The sequence below is a fragment of the Grus americana genome, chromosome 9, assembly GCF_028858705.1.
Source record: "Grus americana isolate bGruAme1 chromosome 9, bGruAme1.mat, whole genome shotgun sequence".
Lineage (NCBI taxonomy): Eukaryota > Metazoa > Chordata > Aves > Gruiformes > Gruidae > Grus > Grus americana.
The window spans coordinates 11,337,148-11,357,672 of record NC_072860.1 but is presented as its reverse complement, the minus strand read 5'-3'; the positions used below and the strand labels follow the sequence as shown (position 1 = coordinate 11,357,672).

Below are 20,525 nucleotides of genomic sequence, written 5' to 3'. Positions count from 1 at the left end.
GATGGTGAACATGCAGGTTAGTAACACCATGCTCTTCTTGAATTATGGAAATGCCAAATGCATCTCAGAAATCCAGAATACCTTTCCTGACATCCTGTGTCTGCTGCCACGGGCTTTCAGTGACGTTGGCCCAAGACAATAATTACTAGTAAAGAAAAAATTACTAGATAATAATTACTAGTAAAAAACTGTGCGTTTGCATCTGGTGGCTGCCAGAGTATCTTTTTGTGTTGATACAGTTTGCTGCTGCTGCTTTACTCCAGGTATGGAAACTTTCGTTTATGGTGACTTCCAAGTGACTCCCAGGAATGTTTTAAGAACCCCTTAGAAAGAAGGGCCAGGAGGAAGCTTATACCCTATGCTGTTTTTTGTAACTTGTGTGGAACAGGGGCAAATACATTGGTGTTATAATTGATTTGTTAGTCAGATAGCAAAGAAATACTTATTCTTCAGAGTTTTTGTCCTTTTCGGTGGCAAAATATTGGTTTATCTTTGAAGATCTACAAATCTATATAAAGCATAGAAATGAGCAACTCTGTTGTTCTAGGGAACATACATATTCATAGTCCATATTTTACAAGAGAGATGTTGCAATGAGCAGCAGCCCTTCTGCATACAAATCACACCTCCGTAGTGATTCTTGACCATCCTGTATTTCTCTCAAGTGACTGACCTGAAAGATAAGTAATTTGTGAGGAGCTATTTTCCTGTCAGCTTGCAGCCTCTAGCTTCTGTAAATCATCCTGTGCTTCCTATGAATTGTGCTTTGAAAATTACTTTTGCTCCTTCCAATTTATTTTATTGAGCTCTGCTGGCACGTTATGCATGCGCTATGCCTGTATCCGTGCACTTCTGAGCCATTTGTGAGGCACTGCACTGCCTGCCAGATGGAGCAGCCCTCAGACCTGGAGGGAACTAACCCATCCTGAGCGCTGAAGCTGCTAGAACAAGTTGGTTACTGTCTTTATATGCCAGATCATGTCTTTCTGAGGATATACATGAATGCGGACAAAGGACACTGGTTATTCCGATCCTTTTCCTTTTCCCAAACTAGAGCGGGTTTGTTCAGCATAGGGAGCAAATATAAATGTATAGCAAATACCACCTTCTGTAAATATACACGTGCTTGTACCCCAGCAATGGGCTAAGAGCCTGCAGATGGGGGAGAGTCTCCAGGCTTCTCATTATGCTCCAGTACTTGTGTGCTCCCCAAGTTTGGCTCTTTTTTTCTTCCTCTTCCCTCTGGAAATAGGAGAACATCCCTGAGTGCTTTTCCCCCAGCAGCATGGACACCTGTTCTTGCATGCTTCTTTGGGTGGCGTGAAACTTGCAGTTACAGCTCAGAATTACGATACATGTGCTAACAGGAAAATGTCATGATTTTACATGGGCTCTGGATGGAGTCAGTCCCAAATGATGAAGACAGTGACCCTGTTCGTGTGGTTGGGCTAACTGCAGTATGATATAAATACAAGACCCAATGTGCCTGTTGAGTGCAACAGCTAGAAAACGCACGTTGACTAAAACCATACAAATTATCCCTATTAAAACCTACAGATGCAACCCTAACTTTAGCTGAGAAAAATTAGACCGTTGCCACAGCCTCAGCCTCTTTTTGCATCTTGTCTCTAGGACATGCTTTGGGCATTCGCACGCTGCCGGTGTGGGCTCCAGAGATGACATGCAGCCGAACCCTTGGTGAGAAGCCTTGGTCTCCCACTGGGACCAGTTTTCAGTAGCAGACCTTGTACTCGGGAAGAAGCTGGATCTCCATGCTCCCTAACTCTAACACGCTTCATCTTCTTCCAAATACATGGGGAAAAACAGTGGTGTTGAGGGGTGCAGGTAGCTTGTGAAGGAGGCAAGGTTTTCCTGCCAGCGAGGAAGGCAGCGTCCCCATCATGAGGGCTCGTTGTAGTGTGCTGTGTTGCGGTGTGCTGCTCCTTGGGCAAGGGGACCCGGCCTTTCTGCTGCCGGAGAAGGCTGCTGAGTGCAGAGCCACCCGTCGCTTTGGAGATTCATTTTAAACTCCGCTGATGCGTCCCTGTGCCGGGTGTGCAGTGCCAGCCCAGGCCGGGCAGGCGGCAGCAGAGGCGCTGCCGTGAACCTGCACTGGGAGCAGGAGGTGGCACTGCTGGAACAGCAGGAGATGGCACTGCCGTTCCCCGTGTTGTGGCCATCAGCCCTTTGGCTCTTGCCCTCCTGCTCTTTCGGTGAAGCAGACGGAGGACAAAAGGCCTGGGGACACGGTCCTGACCTGGCCTGAGGAGCCTGTGGGAACTCTCTTTTTATTCTCAGTCTACTCTGTTTCTGTTAGCAGATTAATCAAATGGGCTCGCAAGGACCCTAACAGCCAGGGACGTAGGCAGAGCTCGGGGGAGGCACAGGTGGTTTATGAGTAGTCGGAAGGAGACCTGAGGCACCCCCTGCCATGGTTAACCCTGTGCATTGTCAGTCCAGGCTGGGTAATGTCCTGCACCAAAGCCACTGGTCTGATTTTGTTGTTATTCCCTCTACTGCAAAGGTAGCCAACTGGTACACTGGTGTGAGGGAAATGAGAACTGAGAAGAGTTTTAAGCTCAGTAAAGTGCACCTTCAAATGGCAGAAGTCTCTATATGCTTAATCCCTTTGAAAACAATAGGAGTTTGAAGAAGGTATTTGTGATTGTGGGGGAAACTCTTTTGGTGTCTCACTGCATCTAAAAATATAAAAAAATCTGACTATAGGTGTACAGCACTACAGCAAACATGCGGTGAAACTTCTCATGCGGTGAAACTTCAGTCACAGCACTGATGTTTTCATCCTATCTCAGCTTCATTTCTGGAGACGGCTTGGTTTTCTCCAGCAGGGCTTTGCTGAGAAATGCCTAGGCAGATATGACATTCCTGAAGATATATAGTTTCTCTTTTGATAACAATAGATCATGGACCTCTTTTTCCTGCTTGAACATAAGAGGCAGACGAAAACTGGTTTAATTCAGGGAAGGGTTTAGTCTCTCAGGCGATTCCCTGCTATGGACAGTTAAAATAATGATGTATTATCAGGACCTAATGAGTCCAGATACATTCTTAACATAAGAAATTGGAGCATCAGGGCAGCCCAGTGTGTGCCCACACCCCCTCTTCAAACCTTTTGGCTACTGTGAGAGAGATGCACCAGGTTATGGCTTTCAGGCACCTTTTATTTTATAACAAAAAAGTGACTGTGAGGGATTGTTTGTTTGTTTGTTTAAAATACGCTTTATCTCTCAGAGTCTGTTACCTGTGTGAAATGCTCTGCACAAGCAGGTTAGAAGTGAGAGAAGGGCAAAGCATTTAGCCAGTGCCAAACGAGATATGGAGCTGATCTGCTCTGTCTCCTCTTTGCAAGTTTGTCCTCCATTCCCTGAGACTGGCCGAGCATCCGCCCAAACACTGTAGTTGTGCGGGGTCAGGAGGGATGGCATAAGGGAAATTTGACTCTGAGCCACATTTATGTCCATCTTAAAGGTCTCATCAGGGAGATGTGACTATCTCGAGTCTGAAATGAGAGCAATCAGAATACTGCTGCTACCCGAAATAGCTGGAGATTGTTAGGAAGATGTGCAGAGTACAACGTGCTCTCAGCTCCCACCAGCTCCTTCTCAGTCTGATGTGCTGGTCAGTGGAGGGGGCTCACTCAGAAGTTGTCTTTGTACTTCTGGACTCTTTCCTCTCTGCTTGCGCTAGAGGTGATCTTGTGCAACCTCTCACCCTCTGTGGGATCCAGCATCTGAATCCTTTGTATCCTTTTTCTCCCTCATATTTTGGAAGAGCTCCAATTAGGTGAAGGTGATTCCTTCTGATGGGAAATGGGTTGACCAGTGGAAACAAATAAAACTTCAAAGTGGTTATGCCACATCCAGCCCCATCTGGGCTCAGTTGGCTCCATTCCTTCTACAGTGCAAAACTGATAACAAAAATGACCTCTTTGGAAAAGTCAGATGTCTCTGTTATTATGAATTCCAGTTCAAAATCCTCCTTTTAAGAAGTTTACGATAAGATGATTATTGTAAATAAGCTTCCCCTTTAGCAAAGAATAAATCATCAAATAGGCTTTGTTTGGTGAGATCTTTGGCAAAGGAATGTAAATAAATAAGCTAACTGAATAAACGTCTTTATCTGCTGTCCTGAGCAGAAAAAGCAGCAAAGTTAATCATTCAGGAAAATAAGCGGGTCTGCTGTGCTTGCTTCAATAACAGACCAGGAAGAGTCTAAGGGAAACAATCTGCTCCAGCTCACTGACCCTGGACTATTTGCTAAAGTCCCACAGACCAGGAGCGATCACGTTTATCAGTCTGGAAGCAATGCTGTCTCCTCAAGCAGATGCCTTTCAGACCAGAGTTTTGATTTGTTTCTTTTCCTGTGGACTGGTCTACTTCCCTTCAGAGGTAGCTCGCTGCAGCAGAACAGAGATCTCTTATGAAGACAGCTGTGACTTCTCTTCCACCTCCTGGGATTAGTGCGCATACGGACAATATTCTGAATTTGCAGTGTCTTAAACTTCAGACTCTATTCATGTTTCCATATAAGCAAGTTCGCGTGTGTATGCGTGTGATCGTACATGGATGTCAGTCCACCACTGCTCACAGAAATGGGAGTGTGACCGTTCTGATCTTCACCACAGTTTTTTATTGACTTATGTGGATTTGAACTAATCTGAAGTAAAGCTGCCTGGAATCTGAGCCTATAAACCAGACGCAAATTGCACAAGTTAACTAAAAATGTGTGTAGCTGCTGTGGAAAGAGAAAATAGCCTGGTGCAATTTAGATGATTTTTAGTATGTAGCAGCTGCAGTTATGATTAGTCTGTCAGCAGATGACTTAGTTCTCATCTCCAATTATAACAGTTTGAGGGGTGATCATTGCTGAAAGTTATCGCATCATCCTTTGCTTTCTCTCTTTGCTTGTGCTGTATTTTCTGCCTTGCCACTCCAGGGCATTAGCATCTTGTGGAGAAACTTAACTGTTGGCACCACAGATGAAGACAAGCAAGGAAACCAGATGAAAATTGGTCACTGAAGAGTTCTTGGCTGTGAAGCTCTTTGGCAAGCCAGACCAGGATGAACCTATGACATTCTCTTGACTCATCTATCTCTGTAAGTCTTTGATCAGTTAAATCTCTTCCTCCTCCCTTCCCATAAACGCTTTGGTTGATGAAAGACTGCATCCGGTATTGCATCAGTACAGCAATATCTCTGCATGACGTTGCTCAACCAGGACTGTAGTCTTGAGCACCTAAATGATACATTAATAGAGGTGGTGGTCCGTAGCCTATGCAAATGCCCTTGTTTATCCTCAAGCCATGGCTTTGTATTGTTTTCTTGTTTCAAAGTCTCAGCATTTTGGCATAGTTGCATTTTTGCCCCCTTTGGTGTGTTTGACACACAAATATGAAGTCAGGATTGCTTGGAACTCTTCCTGGGAGGAAAGTACCTACAGCTTCTAATAATAACAAAGATAGGACATGGTTATGTTAAAATAACAGCACAAAATGCTTACGATGACAGTCAGACCACATGGATTTGACCTGTGAATGTATCCACAAGAAAAGAAGCATAGCCTCGCTCCTCAGGCCAGTGGCTTGGGACACTTCCAAAGTTGGAGTAAAAGCCTTTGCAAATGCAGTAGTGGCGTTGTGAGCGCTGTCCTACAGCCATAGTGGAAGGAGACCATAAGAGATTCACGGGTTCTCACCATACATCTCCTACTGGCTATCAGCGCAGCCCTTAAATTCACAGGATAGCGATTTATCCTAAATTCAAATAATTACATGTAATTAAATTCACCTCCTTTGCACTAGGAGAGCTAATGAATGTCTCTGACATGTTCTGAGATCTTTTCATGAAAGGCTTTTATATTTCCATGATTCTAAAAAAAATAGTTTCCCAAAACTTCCCATTTAGCTAATGACTTACACTGTGTTTTAGTACATAAGAAATTTATGACTCTGTATAAAATCTAAAAAATAAAATCTCAGCCAAGTTGAAAAATATGACCAATTTCTTGTTGAATGTGGAAACAATATTTATGACAGACCTTCACTGCCTGCTCTTGTGTACTCTTCTCCTAGTGTATCTGCCTTTGGGCAACCAGCAATTTGTGAAAATACCATCAGGAAAAACGCTTAAAATAGCTGTCCTGTATGATGGCTTAGCATATATTCTTGTATTAAAAGAATTGAAATATAATGGTGTATTTACTAGCAATATGTTTCTGGGAATTATGTCTTATGCCCTCAAGCCTATGAAACCAAGACTTAGAACCTCAGTTCTTACTCCCTTTCATCTGTGCATCTGACTACTACAAGCTTGAAGAAAACTCTTTGGTAATGAGGGCCATGAGGGCAATTTCCTGCATGATAAAGCTTCATTTACCCCAACCACCTTCCAGGAGGTTGGCTTTAGCTTCTCTTTTTTTTGAAAAATAATGGCTCAAATGTACAGTTTCTCCAGTCTCCTGGAAGTCAGCTTATTTCCTGTGCTGTATTGAGACAGAGAGAGCACGTACAACAGGTTCCAGTTCTGATTCTTCTCTAAGAGGACAGTGCAACATATGGACAGGCTGCAGAGAGCTGGAATCAGTAGTAACTTGCTGAAAACTTTGTGTCTGTAGATTCCATTGTGTGGCATTGCTATTTATTCTGCAGAGCAGCCTGTAGTTGTTTGACTCACTATATTGCATCTGTCATCTGAAGAAGGCAACCAGGCAATAACTGTCATGATGCAGAATAATTTCTTTCAAAGATTTTGTACCTATGATGTGCTGTCCATAATGTCTTATTTGTGGTCTGTACGTGACACCAATACCTCCTATTATTTTAATTTGAACATATATTTCAGTTGTTTTCTCTTTGTATGGCATTTACCAAAATGGTCTGTCTAAACAAAACTGGCAAAACGTCATGTAAATAAGAAAGGGTCTGCTTTCACGTGTGCCTATTCTGCCATTCAACTTCCATCTTGCCATAAATTTGAAATTGAGATTGTTCTACATATAAAAGATGATGACCAGTTATTTTTATCTCCAGTACTCAGCAGGCTACTTCCTCTCGTTCCCCACGTCCTGTGTTGTCCTGTGTGCGATAAGGACAAAGCCCAGAGGAGATTTTGAGAGCGCTGAATTAGGTGCAGAGTTTATCAGTTTACCTCTGTCTTTCACCCATTTCATTTCCACAGAGAGAATATTTTACAATTCCATGGAAATGCCTTAATTCCTGAGAGCTTTGAAGAGTTATTATATTTTAATACATGCATGATTTAAAATAGAGTAGTAACCTGGGAGTATTGACAGACATGTTAGGTTGAAATCAAAATGTCTCACAGCTGTGATTTACTTGGTGATATATGTTGCTGAATTTTGAAAGAGTTCATTTGGAATAGTTTATTGAATGGTAAATATGGTGATGCTTTGATGACATTTTAAAGTTTCATGCAATACACTACAAAATTTCTGTACAAATTGCTTAATATTTTCTAATTTTGCTCCACTCCGCAGGACTCGTGTCTGCAGAGAAACCCAAAATCTCCCAACAAAACCACTACCCTACCCTGGCAGTAGGGCTGGTGCTACCTGTGTTTTTTCAACTGTTTTTCAAGAAGCCCTGATATTGCAGAAACAACACAGTCATCTTCTCTTTTTCCATCTGGCAGTACCTTTCAAGAAGGGCAGAAATTGTAGGCTGAGAAATAATATCGGACTTCAAATTAACAGTTAAATGTGCTCTTCATTCAAAAGCAACTCAGCCTTGAGATTTCTGAGAATCCATTGTCTCTCTCTCTTTTTCGTTTATGTGTCATCTCTGATTTACATCCTTCTTCTTCAAACTTCAGTGTCGGGTGATTTACGAGTGCAATTTTCTGTGTAATATTCTGCAGCAATGGTTGGCAAATCCCTTCCCTCAGCATAGGGTTGTATTTTTTTTTTGTTACACACCAAAGAGGCACACAACCCTTACAAGACAATGCTTAATAAGCTTTTTGAAAGGAAAAATGCAAATCTCATATGTTACTCATACAAAAACTGCTCTGGCTACGTGGCATTGGCATTTTATGTGAGGAATCCATCGAGAGCCCCTTTGTCACGAGTCGGTCTGTTTAACTGATCTCTTGCTTTTAGCTTGAAATAAGTTCCCACACGGCGCTGAGCAAAGCATGTGAGTCCAGCTGCATTGCTGTACTGGGAGCTGCTCATGCCGAAATTTAAGCATGAGCTTAATGAAAGACTTTTGAGGTTTGTTAATTTTCTGTTATGTGTTTTTGCCTTCTCTAGGGTTGAAGACATTTTACATCTTTATAGAGTTCTTTTTTGAGTTGCAAAACTTAGTAAAATCTTGTGTGAAATGTTGACGGCATCAACCTTATACCTTCAGTGAGGGCTCTGCATTCACTCTTGTTCCCAAAAACATAGAAGGGACTTGAGTCCCACTAAATTATTGTGCACAAGAGGGTGATTCTTGGGCTTCTCTGCAGAAGTTATAAATCTATATTTACAATCTCTGTGGGTATTTGCCAGCAAATCAGTTCACATCCACCCAGCAGCACATATGTTAAAAAACTTCCTGATAATCAGCGCAGTGCCCAGGGTATGGACCAAGGCAGCGGCCCTCCCCAGCCCACTTACCCATCTGTCTTTTCTTAGTTAGGACTTGGGTGAATTGGAGCATGGTTCCCTCCCCGAACTCTGCTCTGTTTCCTGTCTCACGCATTTTATAGTCCAGAACCACTGCAGAGCAGGGACTACGTGTCCCTCGTCCTACAATGCTTTTGGGTTTCCACCCCTTTATGTGCTTTGACATACTCAGACATTAGTGTTTTATCGGCACCAGTTGTCGATTGTGGAGGACAGTGAGTGCGTTAAACGAATGACACTGGTACTGTTACCCATCCCGTTACACCCTCTGCCGTGAACATCTCAGCAGTGTAACGTGAAAATTATCTGGTCTATAGCTGTGAAAGAACCTTTGTATGCACAGGCACTTCCAGGAGAATTTGGGTTGTTGTAACAGTGGCTCTTTACATCCCCGTGCTCAAGTGAGGGAAGCAGAAACAGCTCCCAGATTGCCACACAGCTGACCAGTCTCCTTATGCCTATGAATAACTAGTGGGTACATGTCACTGAAATAGGAAGTGTGGTTTCTAGTGAACTTCCTATTTTCGCAGATAAACTTGAGTAGTTGGAAATTGTGAAATCTAGATGATAGATTGCCAAACATTTTTCTTGCTATAGTGATGCTCTGCAAACAAAAATTTTTATTGGAGACTGTCAAAAGAACCTTGTCTCAGTAAATTCTCTTATTCTGAGGGAATATCCAGTGCATATAAAATTGCCCAAATATTTATTTATCACCTATGATTCTTCATTCCTTTTTATAATTCCATTGTCTTCAGTGCTCTCTCTAAAAACAGCTTATCTATACAGACATGATTCTCTTCTTGCCTATGTTGTTAAAAATTAAGTTCACAGGTTCTCATCTGTGCAACTCAGAAGAGAGACACGGACAGGAGCTATGAAGATGCCATGGATTTAGCTCGGTGTAAAACTGGTGTAGGATGATCATGATCTCTGTACAAGTTTGTGGAGGCACATATTTCTGTTTATCACAGACAATGAGTAATTAATAATCATCAGGGGTAATTCACAAATAAAGACAATACAGTCAAAGGTGCACAAAGCTGACAGGGTTTAACAGGTCTTGTTTCAAGTTCTTCTGGACCTAGGAGAGAATGAAGATGTAAGTATCCAGCACAGATTTTATGCTGGTCATTTTCCGCTGCTTACAAGAGTAATCGGTGCATCAAGAGCTGGACTTGAGCTTCTTTGGGTGTGTTAATGCAAGATTTGCTGCTAGAGGCTGTCAGGGAAATGTCATTGTCCCTGCCCGGAGGTGTCTGGCCACCAGCTGTGCCACTGGCGCTGTGGTGGGAGTGCTCCCTGGGGAGGTGAGGACGTCTGCTCCCGTCCCATCTCCCCGGCCTTTCCTCTGCCCCCGTTTGTCGTCACCGCCCCCAGACCCCTCTGTCCTTTGGCTTCCTCAGGCTCTGAGCCATGGGTTTTCCCCTTTCTCATCCTCGCTGCCTCTCTCCTCCCAGCCCCTCTTCCCGGCAGGGGTCCCTCAGGACCCACCCCACACTCGGACCGCCGTGCCCTGCACAGCTCAGCCTTACCTCGCACGGCAGCTGGAGGCTGGTGGCTGCCAACAGGACTCCCTGTCCCTGCGCCCGCGTACGCCCCTTCTCTGGCCGGGGGGCTGGTGCCCGGCCCGCAGCCTCTGAGCCGCATCCGCCTCCCCCTGCTTTCTCCAGGCGCTGCTCTCGCCGCCTCGGTGGCCCAGATCCGATGGCCTGAATTCCCCCAGCCGCGCGCTTCCTGCCGGCTGGCACGAGGCCGCCGGGGCGCGGAGCCAGGAGGCCGCCTTCGCCCATGGAGCTGGTGCAGCCGCAGCCCCCGAGCCCTCCCCCCCGCACCGCGGCCGCTGCCAAAATCCACAGATTCGTCCTTTCTTTCCTGATGCTGGTTAGCAAAAATGGGGCATGGTCGGTACTGATTTGAGGGGGTTGGCAGCTCCAAAAGATCAACGCTGTGTTTGCTGGGAGGCTGATGCTCCTGCTTCGCTCGCTCACCAGGCGCTCCCCCCGGCTGCGATGGAGGTGCCGTCTGGCAGAGGTGACGCAAATACCAAGAATAAAACTTGCTTGGCCCTTTATTATCACATGTTTTGTCCTGTGCAGAACTGTGGCCTTTTAAATCCATGCAAGACCTTTGCAGCAACCTCCCTTCTGCACTTGCTGACCTACCATGGCTTTGGTGGTTTATTTTCACTGCTGCTGTGAGCAGGACTGGTACAGTGCCAATGTGAAGGACACGTGAGACCAAATATCTGCCTTTCTAAAGATGAGGCCTAAAGGTGAGAAGAAAAAAGGGATATCACATAAATACTGCCAAATACGTCGCTAGCTGTGCGTCGCATGCATTTAATTAGTCCAGGCGCCTTCAAAATCATCCTCCAAGTTATTTTGGTAGAGGAAGAGAAGAAGCTATCCTGGTACTCAGGGAAGGCGGTGGGGTAGTTAAAGCTGAAGAAGAAATCAGAAACGCGACCTCTTTCGACACCAACACAGGTTCTTAAAGACACCTGGTTGCTATGGGAACCCCAGCAAGAGCCTCTCGAACGAACTGGAAATCAGGACTTCATTACACCCAGGAAGCCCAGCCCGGATGGTGGGAGAATATGGCATATCCGAACCTGAATTATCTCCCGTCCCTGGGTTACTTACTGCTGTCTCAGTTTCACCAATCATTAACACCGCATTGCTTCAGGTTTATAGCGTCTCCCGATGCCATTTTAAAAGACTTGCAAAGGGGATAACGAGCCAGACGCACTGCGAGCAGGAGCGGCCTCGGCTGAACCACCTTTGGTGGAGCCGCGCTCCCGCGGCTGCGCACTCATCCCAACGCACCTACGTAATCAGAATAAAAATTACTACCTAAGTAACGGTACTGCACCGCTGGGGTTATACAGTAAGCAAGTATGTAAATAAATTTCCCTTTCAATTTACCAAAGCACAGCACTGAAAGGAAATGAAGGACCTTTGGAGATATGCGGTCTGCATTTTGCCAGCATTTGAATGAAGCGTGTTTCCTGTCGAACTGCTGCCAGTGTAACAGTAGCCGTGCTTCAGGAATACAGAACCGCTGCACCTATCAAAGGGCGTACGTCTCCCATTTAGATGTCACCGTAAGTTAAGTTGCTTCCTAATAGTCCCTGAACCTCGCAGATGACTGAGCGCCCTCGAAATCCGTGGTCAGCATTTGCAAACTGCCAATGCTCTGACGCTGCCCCCAGCTACCGCTTGCCTGCATCCCGGGGCTGGACACGGCAATGCCCACGCTGCGGCTCGCCCACGCTGCGGCCTCTCCAAAGTACACACCGTGCCACGGGAGCGGGAAATCTCCAGCTTGGGTATTTCATCTGCCATATTTATGTCAGACATAAAGCTGATCTAGCTTTGCCTTCTGCAAGAGATGAAGTTCTATGTAAAAATATATTTATTGGTAACTTGAATATTAAAGAAATGTTAAAGAAATGTTAAAGAAAGCAGTTTGAATTACTTGGATACGGCATTTTGGGTTGCTTAGGCACAAAATATTTTTTCAGAAAGCTATCAGAAAATTCGTACAATGTATCTGGTGCCGTTTATCTATGCAAGGAAGCTGCATTTGCTTGGAGCGAGCTGACAACGTGTTTAAGAGTAGTAAGTGTATTTAGATTTTGGAAGTATGTTATTAATTACAGCACTTTACACAACATTAAATTTGCCAATTAGGCAAACTCTTACTCTACAAAAGTAAAACCAAGGTAAACTGAATTCTTAAGGGAAAAAAAGATGCATTTAATGACTCGTGTACACTTTGTAAACTTGCGTAATCAAAAAGAGGATCTTGGAAACAGGACTTGTGAAGTCTGCACAATATTTGGGGAAGCAGCATTTAAATAACTGAATGACTCTTCTAGTGATATTTCAGTGAGAAGTAATAGTGCTCCTATAGCTAAATGGAGCTTGTGAAGTCCAATAATTCATTGGGATCAGCAATTAGACAATTTTAGTTAATTAAAAAGGCAATGTCTACAGTAAAAAAAAAAAAAGTGAGTTTATTTTTGTTTTCAAATGCAGAGGAGCCCTGTTGCTATAAACACATTAGGGTATGAGATGGTGCAAAAGGAAGACAAACTAAATAACTAGGAGCCATTACAAGAGAGAAAATATCCTGGAGTCACTGGAAACACTTCAGCTTTACTATGTGAATAGAAATGAAGTTGGTCCTATTGCATCAAATACTCCCCTTTGAAATGAGAGAAGTCCCCTGGCTCCAGTATTTCTGTCCTGTGAGCACAGAAGTGGGACCAACCTGTGTAATGTATTGCAGTCTTCGGAAAGAATTGTCTTAATATCAACTTATTACAAGAAAAGAAACTCCACAATTTGGCACAGTAAAAGGAAAATTAATAGAAAAAATATCTGTATCTTCTTACAGGCACATTCTGGAACACAGCACATCCTGGAAATATGAATTCACACTGTTTATTTAAGCAAATGCAAAAGATTTCTGACTGGCTGGGAGCAGAACTTACCTAATGCAGAACAGCTTAGATACCCAATAAAAAATGATGCTTGGATTAAAATATTAGAAAGTCTAGGTAAAAATGACCTCATCTTAGTGAGATTGTGACATGAAGTCACCCGAGTTTAATTGATCGTTTCCTGAGCTGGGCGCTGGCTGGTACCCCGGCCACCGTGGCAGCGCCCAGTCCAGCTGACAAGCCAGAGACATGGCGTGGCACGTCCGAAAGGGCGAAAGCAGGGCTGAATTTCCTGACACGGCCATAACCCGTGCGATGCTCGAGTACTCCTGGAGACTAAACAAAGCCCAAGCAGAGCGGCTCTGTAGCTGTCTTGTCCCCGCAGCACCGCTCGCTGTCTCGGTGAGGGATGAGGCTTGGGGAGGATGCTGCTGGGGGCTGGGAGTCTCACAAATTGCTTCGTAATCAACCAGTTTGATTTCCGAACTTTGCAATCAAGCTGCTCCTCTCTACCCGTAAGCACATTCCTACCTTCCTCTCATACAACCTCAGCCTGAAGACCACAGCATTAATTTTCTCCAGTTTCACATCCTTTTGGAAACTGAGTAAATGACTGTTTCTGCTTGTTTGTTCTAATAGCATGCCACCCGTTTTACAGTAAATGCAGATTCTCCCCCCTAATTGTTTTAGTTTGTATAAAAGTCATGTAAACTAAGAGAGAAGCAGCCTCCAGCCGTAGGATCGGTCTCCTGCTAATTGCAGATGCAGCTCCGGAGCTTCCTTCGTGCACCGACAGCCAGGGTTGTGCGTGCTCCCAGCTGGTTCAGGCAGTGATGGCAGGTGGATTTACCCGTATGGGAAGGATCGAGGAAACTGCTCCGGACTTCACTTGAGGAAGAGGGAGGCTTTTAGAAAATGCCCTTGCACAGGGGTGGAAGCATCAGCTGGAAGAAACAAGAGGGTGACGGTGTTTGCTTGGTGAGTGGGAAGGGGAGAGCTCTGGTGGGCGTTCGGTCAGGAGCTGGTGCAGGTGAGTGCTTCCCTTCCTGGACAGAGGACTGTCATGCATCAGTAAATTAAGCTGCAAGACTTGACTTGCTTTAATTAGGCCGTCACTGGTAAGGGATGTACTGGTGAAGTGTTTTCGGAAACACTTTACAAGTTCACATTCACTGAGGCCTCACTCTGACCACATGCAGCCTCGGCTGGATCCTGCAACATGTCTCAGGTGTTGGTCCCCAAGACACCACACGGGCCGTGCGGCCCCGCAAGGGACAGCGTTTCTTCACAGGTGAACCTGATGTCATCACAAACCTGGCTTTTTAGGAAGACGCCCTTAAAGATTACTTCGTTTTGCTATTTAAGGCACCGACACTGAAATGTTACCACACTTGCCCCTGGGGCTCGCGCACCCCCGGAGGGTTTGGGAGCCTGGCTGGCAGGCTGCACGGTGTGGCTGTTCGTGCTCAGGGTGAGCATGACACATGCTCCTTTGGTTTTTTACCAAATCTTCCCGGCACCCAAGCGCGAGGTGCTGCCCGGATGGCCCCAAGTCAGCAGGGAGAGCCGGGGGCACTTTTTGTGCCTGGAAAAATGTTCTTTGGTGCAGTTCAGGAGCTGCAATGACTTTCCCTTTTCTGTGGCATTTCTGATCTCCGCTGGGAAGAGCGATGCCTGCGTGTCCCTGCACAAGCCAATGGGCAGAGCGTGCACGCGCCTTTGCGAGTGCCGGGGCAGAGCCATGGGAGAGCCCTCACCCCGCTGCCCCCACTGCTTCCCTCGGGGCCGGAGGCTGCACCGTGCTCCTGGCACTGCTCCCTCCATTGTGCGTGTGGCCAGGATGCGGCTCTGCCACATCTTAAAACGTGGCCCATGCGCCAAAGTCGTTTAGGTACTTATGGAGGTTTTGCCTTTAACCTCCTGGATAGCAAAAGAAGGCTCAGGTCTGGTTTTTTGCCTTTTACTGTGTAAAGGGATGTCCCATGCCTAGTTAGGGTGCTGTTAGCCAGCAGCTTGCTAGGGGCCAGCAGCAGCATCGCCCCCCCCACCCGGCAGGCACCGCAGAGCAGATCCATCTAAGGAGATGGAAACATCAAGTCAGATAATTGTGAGGGTGCTGTGAACATCGCGATTCATATGTTATTTTAATACCGTTGACAACAGTTTTCCTTCTATGCCCGTGTGGCAGCTGGAGCTGTGACCAGTGCTGCCGCCGTAGCGTGGTTCAGGCAAGCCGCGGTGCCGGCGTATCCCCGCGGGTCTGGGGGGAGGTGGGTGGGTGCACGCTGTGGGTACAGCTGGGACTGGGGACGGGAGGAGATGAAGTTTTGCACTTCAGTGTTTGGAAACAAATCTGTTGACTGCAAGTGCTGTGCCTTAATCTGCTGCTCCCTACTCTGCAAGGCTTAGGGGGTGGAAATGGTCGTACTTCTGCCGCTCGTGCAGCTCAGGCCTCGCGCAGGGCAGGGGCAGGAGCAGGGGGAACCAGGGCGGCCTGGGCTGGAGTGCGAGTGCAGCTTCGGCAGTGCTGGGGCAGCTCCCCATGGCACTGTGCCCCCACTTTTCTGTCTGCACCCAAAGGTAGCACCAGAGGGTCGGGCCGTTTGTGGGGAAAGGCAGTCAAGACACACCATGGGGTATTTTACTGCCCCGTAGCAGGAGACGGCAGATCCCAAAGCCCATCCTTGTCCTGCCAGAGCTGGTGATGCCGGTGCTGCGAAACAGCTGAGCGTGAGCTCAGTGCTGGCCTGGCCCCTTGGCCACCCCCGGGGCTGACGGGACAGGAGCCATCCTGACCCGAACCAGTGGCTCCCTGTGCTCGAAGCTCCTTCAATGCCAGCAGCAGCCTGGGCACGGGCAGGGCCTTACAGAGCGTGGCAGCGTCCTGACTTGGAAGTGGCGTAAACCTCTCCCAGAGGAGGAGGAGGACAAAGTTTCAGCTGCCGTAAGGAAGGCAGCCTCTGGGGAGAGCACCCCCGCAGGGCCCCCTCCATCCTCCCAGGCAGCGCACAGCGAGTGCAAGCGGGGAGGTTGGCACCTCTGCCCACGGAGCGATTCCGGGGGATCGACGGGGTACGCTGGCAGCCGGGGGTGGCTGCGCTGCCCCCCCTCCTCCCTTGCACGTCCCCGGGAAGCGGCTGCAGGTGGAGGCCGCGCCGTGGGAGATGCCACCCCGCGGGGGATGCTGTGCCACGGGGACAGCCGCGCTGCAGCCGGTCCCCACGCTAGTCAGTGGGTTCGCGCGTGGCCCCCGCCCCCGCCCCCCCGCGGCGGACACGCGTGGGCGGGGCGTGGGCGGAGCGGCGGGGCGGAGCGGGGAGCGGCGCGGCGCGGAGGGGAGCGCACCCGCAGAGAGCCGCGCTCGGCGCCCGCTCGGCAGCGCCTCCCGCCGCCGCGGCACCATGTGGCAGCCGGCCACGGAGCGGCTGCAGGTACGCGCGGGTGGGGGTCCGGTCCGGGGCGGGGGGGCCGAGCTGCCCGGGGAGGGCGGCGGGAGCGGGGCCGACGGAGCATCATCCCCCGCACCGGGAGTTTGTTGCAACTTCTCCCCCCCCACGCCACCCCGCCCCGCGGAGGGTGGGTGTGCGGGATGGGGGGAACGGGACACGCATACACGCGGAGTGCGGTGGGAGGGAGCCGCTGCCCCAGCGGCTCCGGCGCTCCCGGCGGGGCTTTGGTGCCGGCGCGGCTGCGGCCACCCCGGCCCCGGGAAGCGGCTCGGTGAGGTTTCGGCAGGGAAGGCGCCGTTTTAGGGCTTCTCTCCGCGCACCCCTCGGGTGAGGGGGAGCCCCGCCGGCCCGGCCGCCGCCTGTATCCGCGGTGCGGGGCGATGCCGGGCGGTGCGGGACGGGTCCCTTTCCGCGGCCGCGCGGGACCCGCGGAGCAGGGCGCGGGGGACACAAAATCCCGCGGGAGCCGTTTGCCACCCCTGAACGCGCAGGTCCGGGTGGCTCATGAGAACTTGGGTCCCCCCCGCGCAGCTTCTCCGTGCCCGGCCGGGCCCTCCCGCAGCGGGTCGGGCTCCGCTAGCCCTGGGCTCCGTCTCTTTTTAATGTATGCTTTTATGTATATTTCATAGCCAGGGTGAAATCCGAGACAGGCAGAGAGCAAGATGAAATAAAACTCGGTTTGTGGTTCCACTGTGTCGACTTCATACAGTTTCCCAGAGCAAGTGTCTAGTGAGAGAGAACTGGACGTTTTAAGTAAGAATCAATGGTCTTAGCTGGTGACAAGGAAAGGTTATTATTGCTTTTGCAATCGAAATTGAGAATTTTCTTTCTTTGATATCATCAAGCAGAAAATTCAGCGGTTCGATTTGAGTTGATAGTAAAGCCAAGCTGAGCAAGTCTGTGAGCTTTAATCTGCACCAGCCAGTAACGGGCGTAATTCCTGTTCTTAAAAAGACATACTTTTCTCTACAATGAGAAACTTGATTTTTAGTGGATAGGAACGATGCACCACATCCACAGTTTATGGATTCCAGGGTAAAAACTGTGTGAGCATGTTATTATTTGTTTGTTTCCCCATGTTAGCTAGAAACCTCTGTATGCTGAACACAAGCAGCAAGATCACCTGTGTTAAGGAGTTAATGATTTTGGGCTGGTTGTGGAGGCGGGAGTACCTGTATCACCTGTGCTCTGGAGCACGGGGTCCCCTCTGGGGGGGATGCTGCTGCAGGGGAAGGACCTGAGATGAGGCAGCACCCGACAGTTGGGGGCAGAGGAGAAGGGGAGGGAAGGGAAAGGAAAGAGAAGGGGAAAGCTGAGGTTAATAGTGCTGTGCTGGTCTGAATCGTATGGACTGGCTACGTGCCCCCTTCATGGAATTAGGGGGTGTTAAAAATAACAAGATACTATTATCACAAATATCTGATAATGCACACAAGAGCATGCAAGGCTAAAAAGAACCAAGTGCTTATGTTTTGCGAAGTAAGGTTGTAGGTGTAAGCTTATTCAGCTGCCTCGCGTGTCCCATGCACCAGCAGGGATCTTGACTTAGGGAGCGGGTGGGAAAGGCCATGCATGTCCCGTGGGGAACCAGGGCTGCCTGGAGGGGGGATCTCGCTTTTCTGTTGCAGCACAACACAGGCCTGTAGCGAGGGGAGCCCGTGCCCCTCCCTGCGCTGGAGGGGAGCCATGAGCACCAAAGTTCTCAGCAGCGGCCACTGACTTTGTGCAACTTACTGGTGGTCACCTCTAGCTGGGGACTCCAGGCATCCTAAGCCTCCCAAAACGTTAAGCACCCGTAATTGTGCTTCTTGCCAACAGGAGTTGCTGGGGAAGTGTATGAAGAGCTGTAGATGCTCTAAAAACCCCAAGCCATGGGGATCCAAAATTGCAGAATTAAATGGTGCTTTAGATTTTTACCAGCTCCTAAATTGGGGAGAAGGGGAAAACCTGGGAAAAGCCACAAGAAGCCCATAATAATTCTGTGTTCATACAAGAGTTTAAATAACAACGTAGTGAACAGTGGACAAAATGAATGCAGTGAGTGGGAGGATGCTGGGAGTAACTAGGATGTGATCCTGTAATTGGGAGCTGGATCCTAATCCATATACGCACAAGCCAGAGTTGCATGGGCAATAGATTATCTAGTATCCCCAACTACTTTGATTTTTATTTCTTTTTTTTCTCCAAAAGAACTTTGAAACCTGGTCACTTCAAGTAGCCTGATCTCCCCTTCTGTGCCCAAGAACTACATGTTGTGCGTCTGTGTTGTGCAGAGCTGCTGGCAGTGTGGTCCACCCCCCGCCCCCCCCCCCAAGGAGAGCTTGTGCAAGTCAGAAATACATGGTTTTCCCCCCTCAACATCTTAATTCAGTTCCAGGTGTCCCACATTGCTCTCTTTGTCCCAAGCTCCCTCTCTTCTAGCACCCAGCTGCTGTGAAACAAATCTTGATGTCATCAGGGTGTTGAAGGGGGCGCGGGGCATGGGATTTCAGTTGTAGCAGGGAGGTATTTGGTCACTGGGTAGAACAGATGAAGTCTTGTGGTCTCTATTCATGTGTTCTTTGATTATGGATTACGCCAAGTCACTACTGCAGGATATTTGGAGGATGTATAATGGCAGGTCAAGCCCCATCTTCTATAGGTTCTCCTTTGAGCTGATGTATGGGTGCAGAAAGCGTGGAGCTGGCACAGCTTGCTTAATGTCTTCATGTATGAGTTGTATGTGGCGTAATTTTGACCCAATGCATCTTGCATTAATATCCAGCCATGGTGAAGTGCAGCTCTGTCCTAAGTAAAATGGTAGTGAAAGTATCTTCATCTTTCAGAACGCTTCTTTTGGCCTGGGTCAGGAAGGGAAAGTAAGGGAAAGACGTTGGAAGTGACTGCCTGTTGGTCCTGCCCTCGTTGCTAAGGGGAGCTGCGTATCTTTAACTTAAACGGGAGCAAGCATCATGGTGTGAAGACTTCTGTCATGTCCTGATGTGGTCTTCTATGGCTTGCGGGTCTCCTTTCCCAGTGTCACGCAGCGTATAACAAGGCCGTGTGTTCCTGGTCTGTGGCCGTTCATGTAAAAGCTACTTTTGTTCCAAACGTACTCAGTCCTGTCAAGTTTCACAGTTTGTGCTGAAATTTTTGGCGTTGACTAGACGGGTGCAATTCCAGTAGTGAGATCATCAGCAAAGCTCACGCATACGCAATAGGGACGAAGTGTCAGCAGCTGGGTTACAAAAATGCAGTGAGCTGGGGCATGAGCTGGACATCTCCCCACTGCTGTTGTGGCCGCTTGCTGCTGAAATGCACCCCCCTTTCGGGGGCACTGGTTTCTGGCTTTGCTGGAATACGCCGTGGTCACTTTTTTTTTGGTTTGAGGTTTTGGGTTTTTTTTTTTTTTTTTTTTTTTTTTGTGGTCACTCTGGTCTCCACTCCACTTCTTTCTGACAGAAGCTTCTCCTGTTATCCTGCTGCTTAATGAAGAAGCCTTGCTGTTTCTGGAAGCTATGTTGAGTTGAATTCAATGAACTGGAAGAATAAGCTAGAAAAATATAAATGTCCAAATTTCTGGAACTTCCTTGAAAATATAATGCACTGAAGCCTGCTTTTTCTTCTGCTGTTCCTTTCCTTTCCCCTTTTGTGATTCTTCCGCCTATAGTGACATCACAGTTACGTGTATTTTCCCCAAAGTTTGTGGGACAGTCCCTTACATGGGAAGCAGCACAGCCGGGACGTTGCAGGAATATACTGTAGGGACGAGTCTCTGGTGTGCTACTCCAGAAGGTTGTGACTTTGCAAGTAATACTGGCATTAGCATTATTGATGCTTAATGTAAAAGAAGTGATCTGGGACTGTGTCTTTTTTTGAAGATTTTTTTTTTCCCCCCTCTAATTTGTGTGGCGGCGTTCCTGGTTTGTGTTCAGTAAAATGCGGGTGAATGTACTGAACACACGAGTGCCTCCTCATCTCCTCTGCTGGAGCAGCGA

The 20,525-nt window shown here is 47.9% G+C and overlaps 1 protein-coding gene across 2 annotated transcripts in view; it reads left to right on the top strand.

Annotated features, from left to right (window-relative positions):
- The first annotated feature begins 13,895 nt into the window (after positions 1-13,895).
- The window catches only part of PID1 (phosphotyrosine interaction domain containing 1), a 91,801-nt gene continuing 85,171 nt past the window's right edge, over positions 13,896-20,525 (top strand). Inside the window, exon 1 of one of the 2 annotated variants that reach the window (XM_054835462.1) lies at positions 13,896-14,077. In XM_054835462.1, coding sequence (XP_054691437.1) covers positions 14,015-14,077 — 63 coding nt within the window. In that variant the 5' untranslated portion in view covers positions 13,896-14,014. Of the gene's footprint in view, positions 14,078-16,409; positions 16,531-20,525 lie in introns of those variants that run through there. The other variant, XM_054835463.1, reaches the window with a different exon arrangement.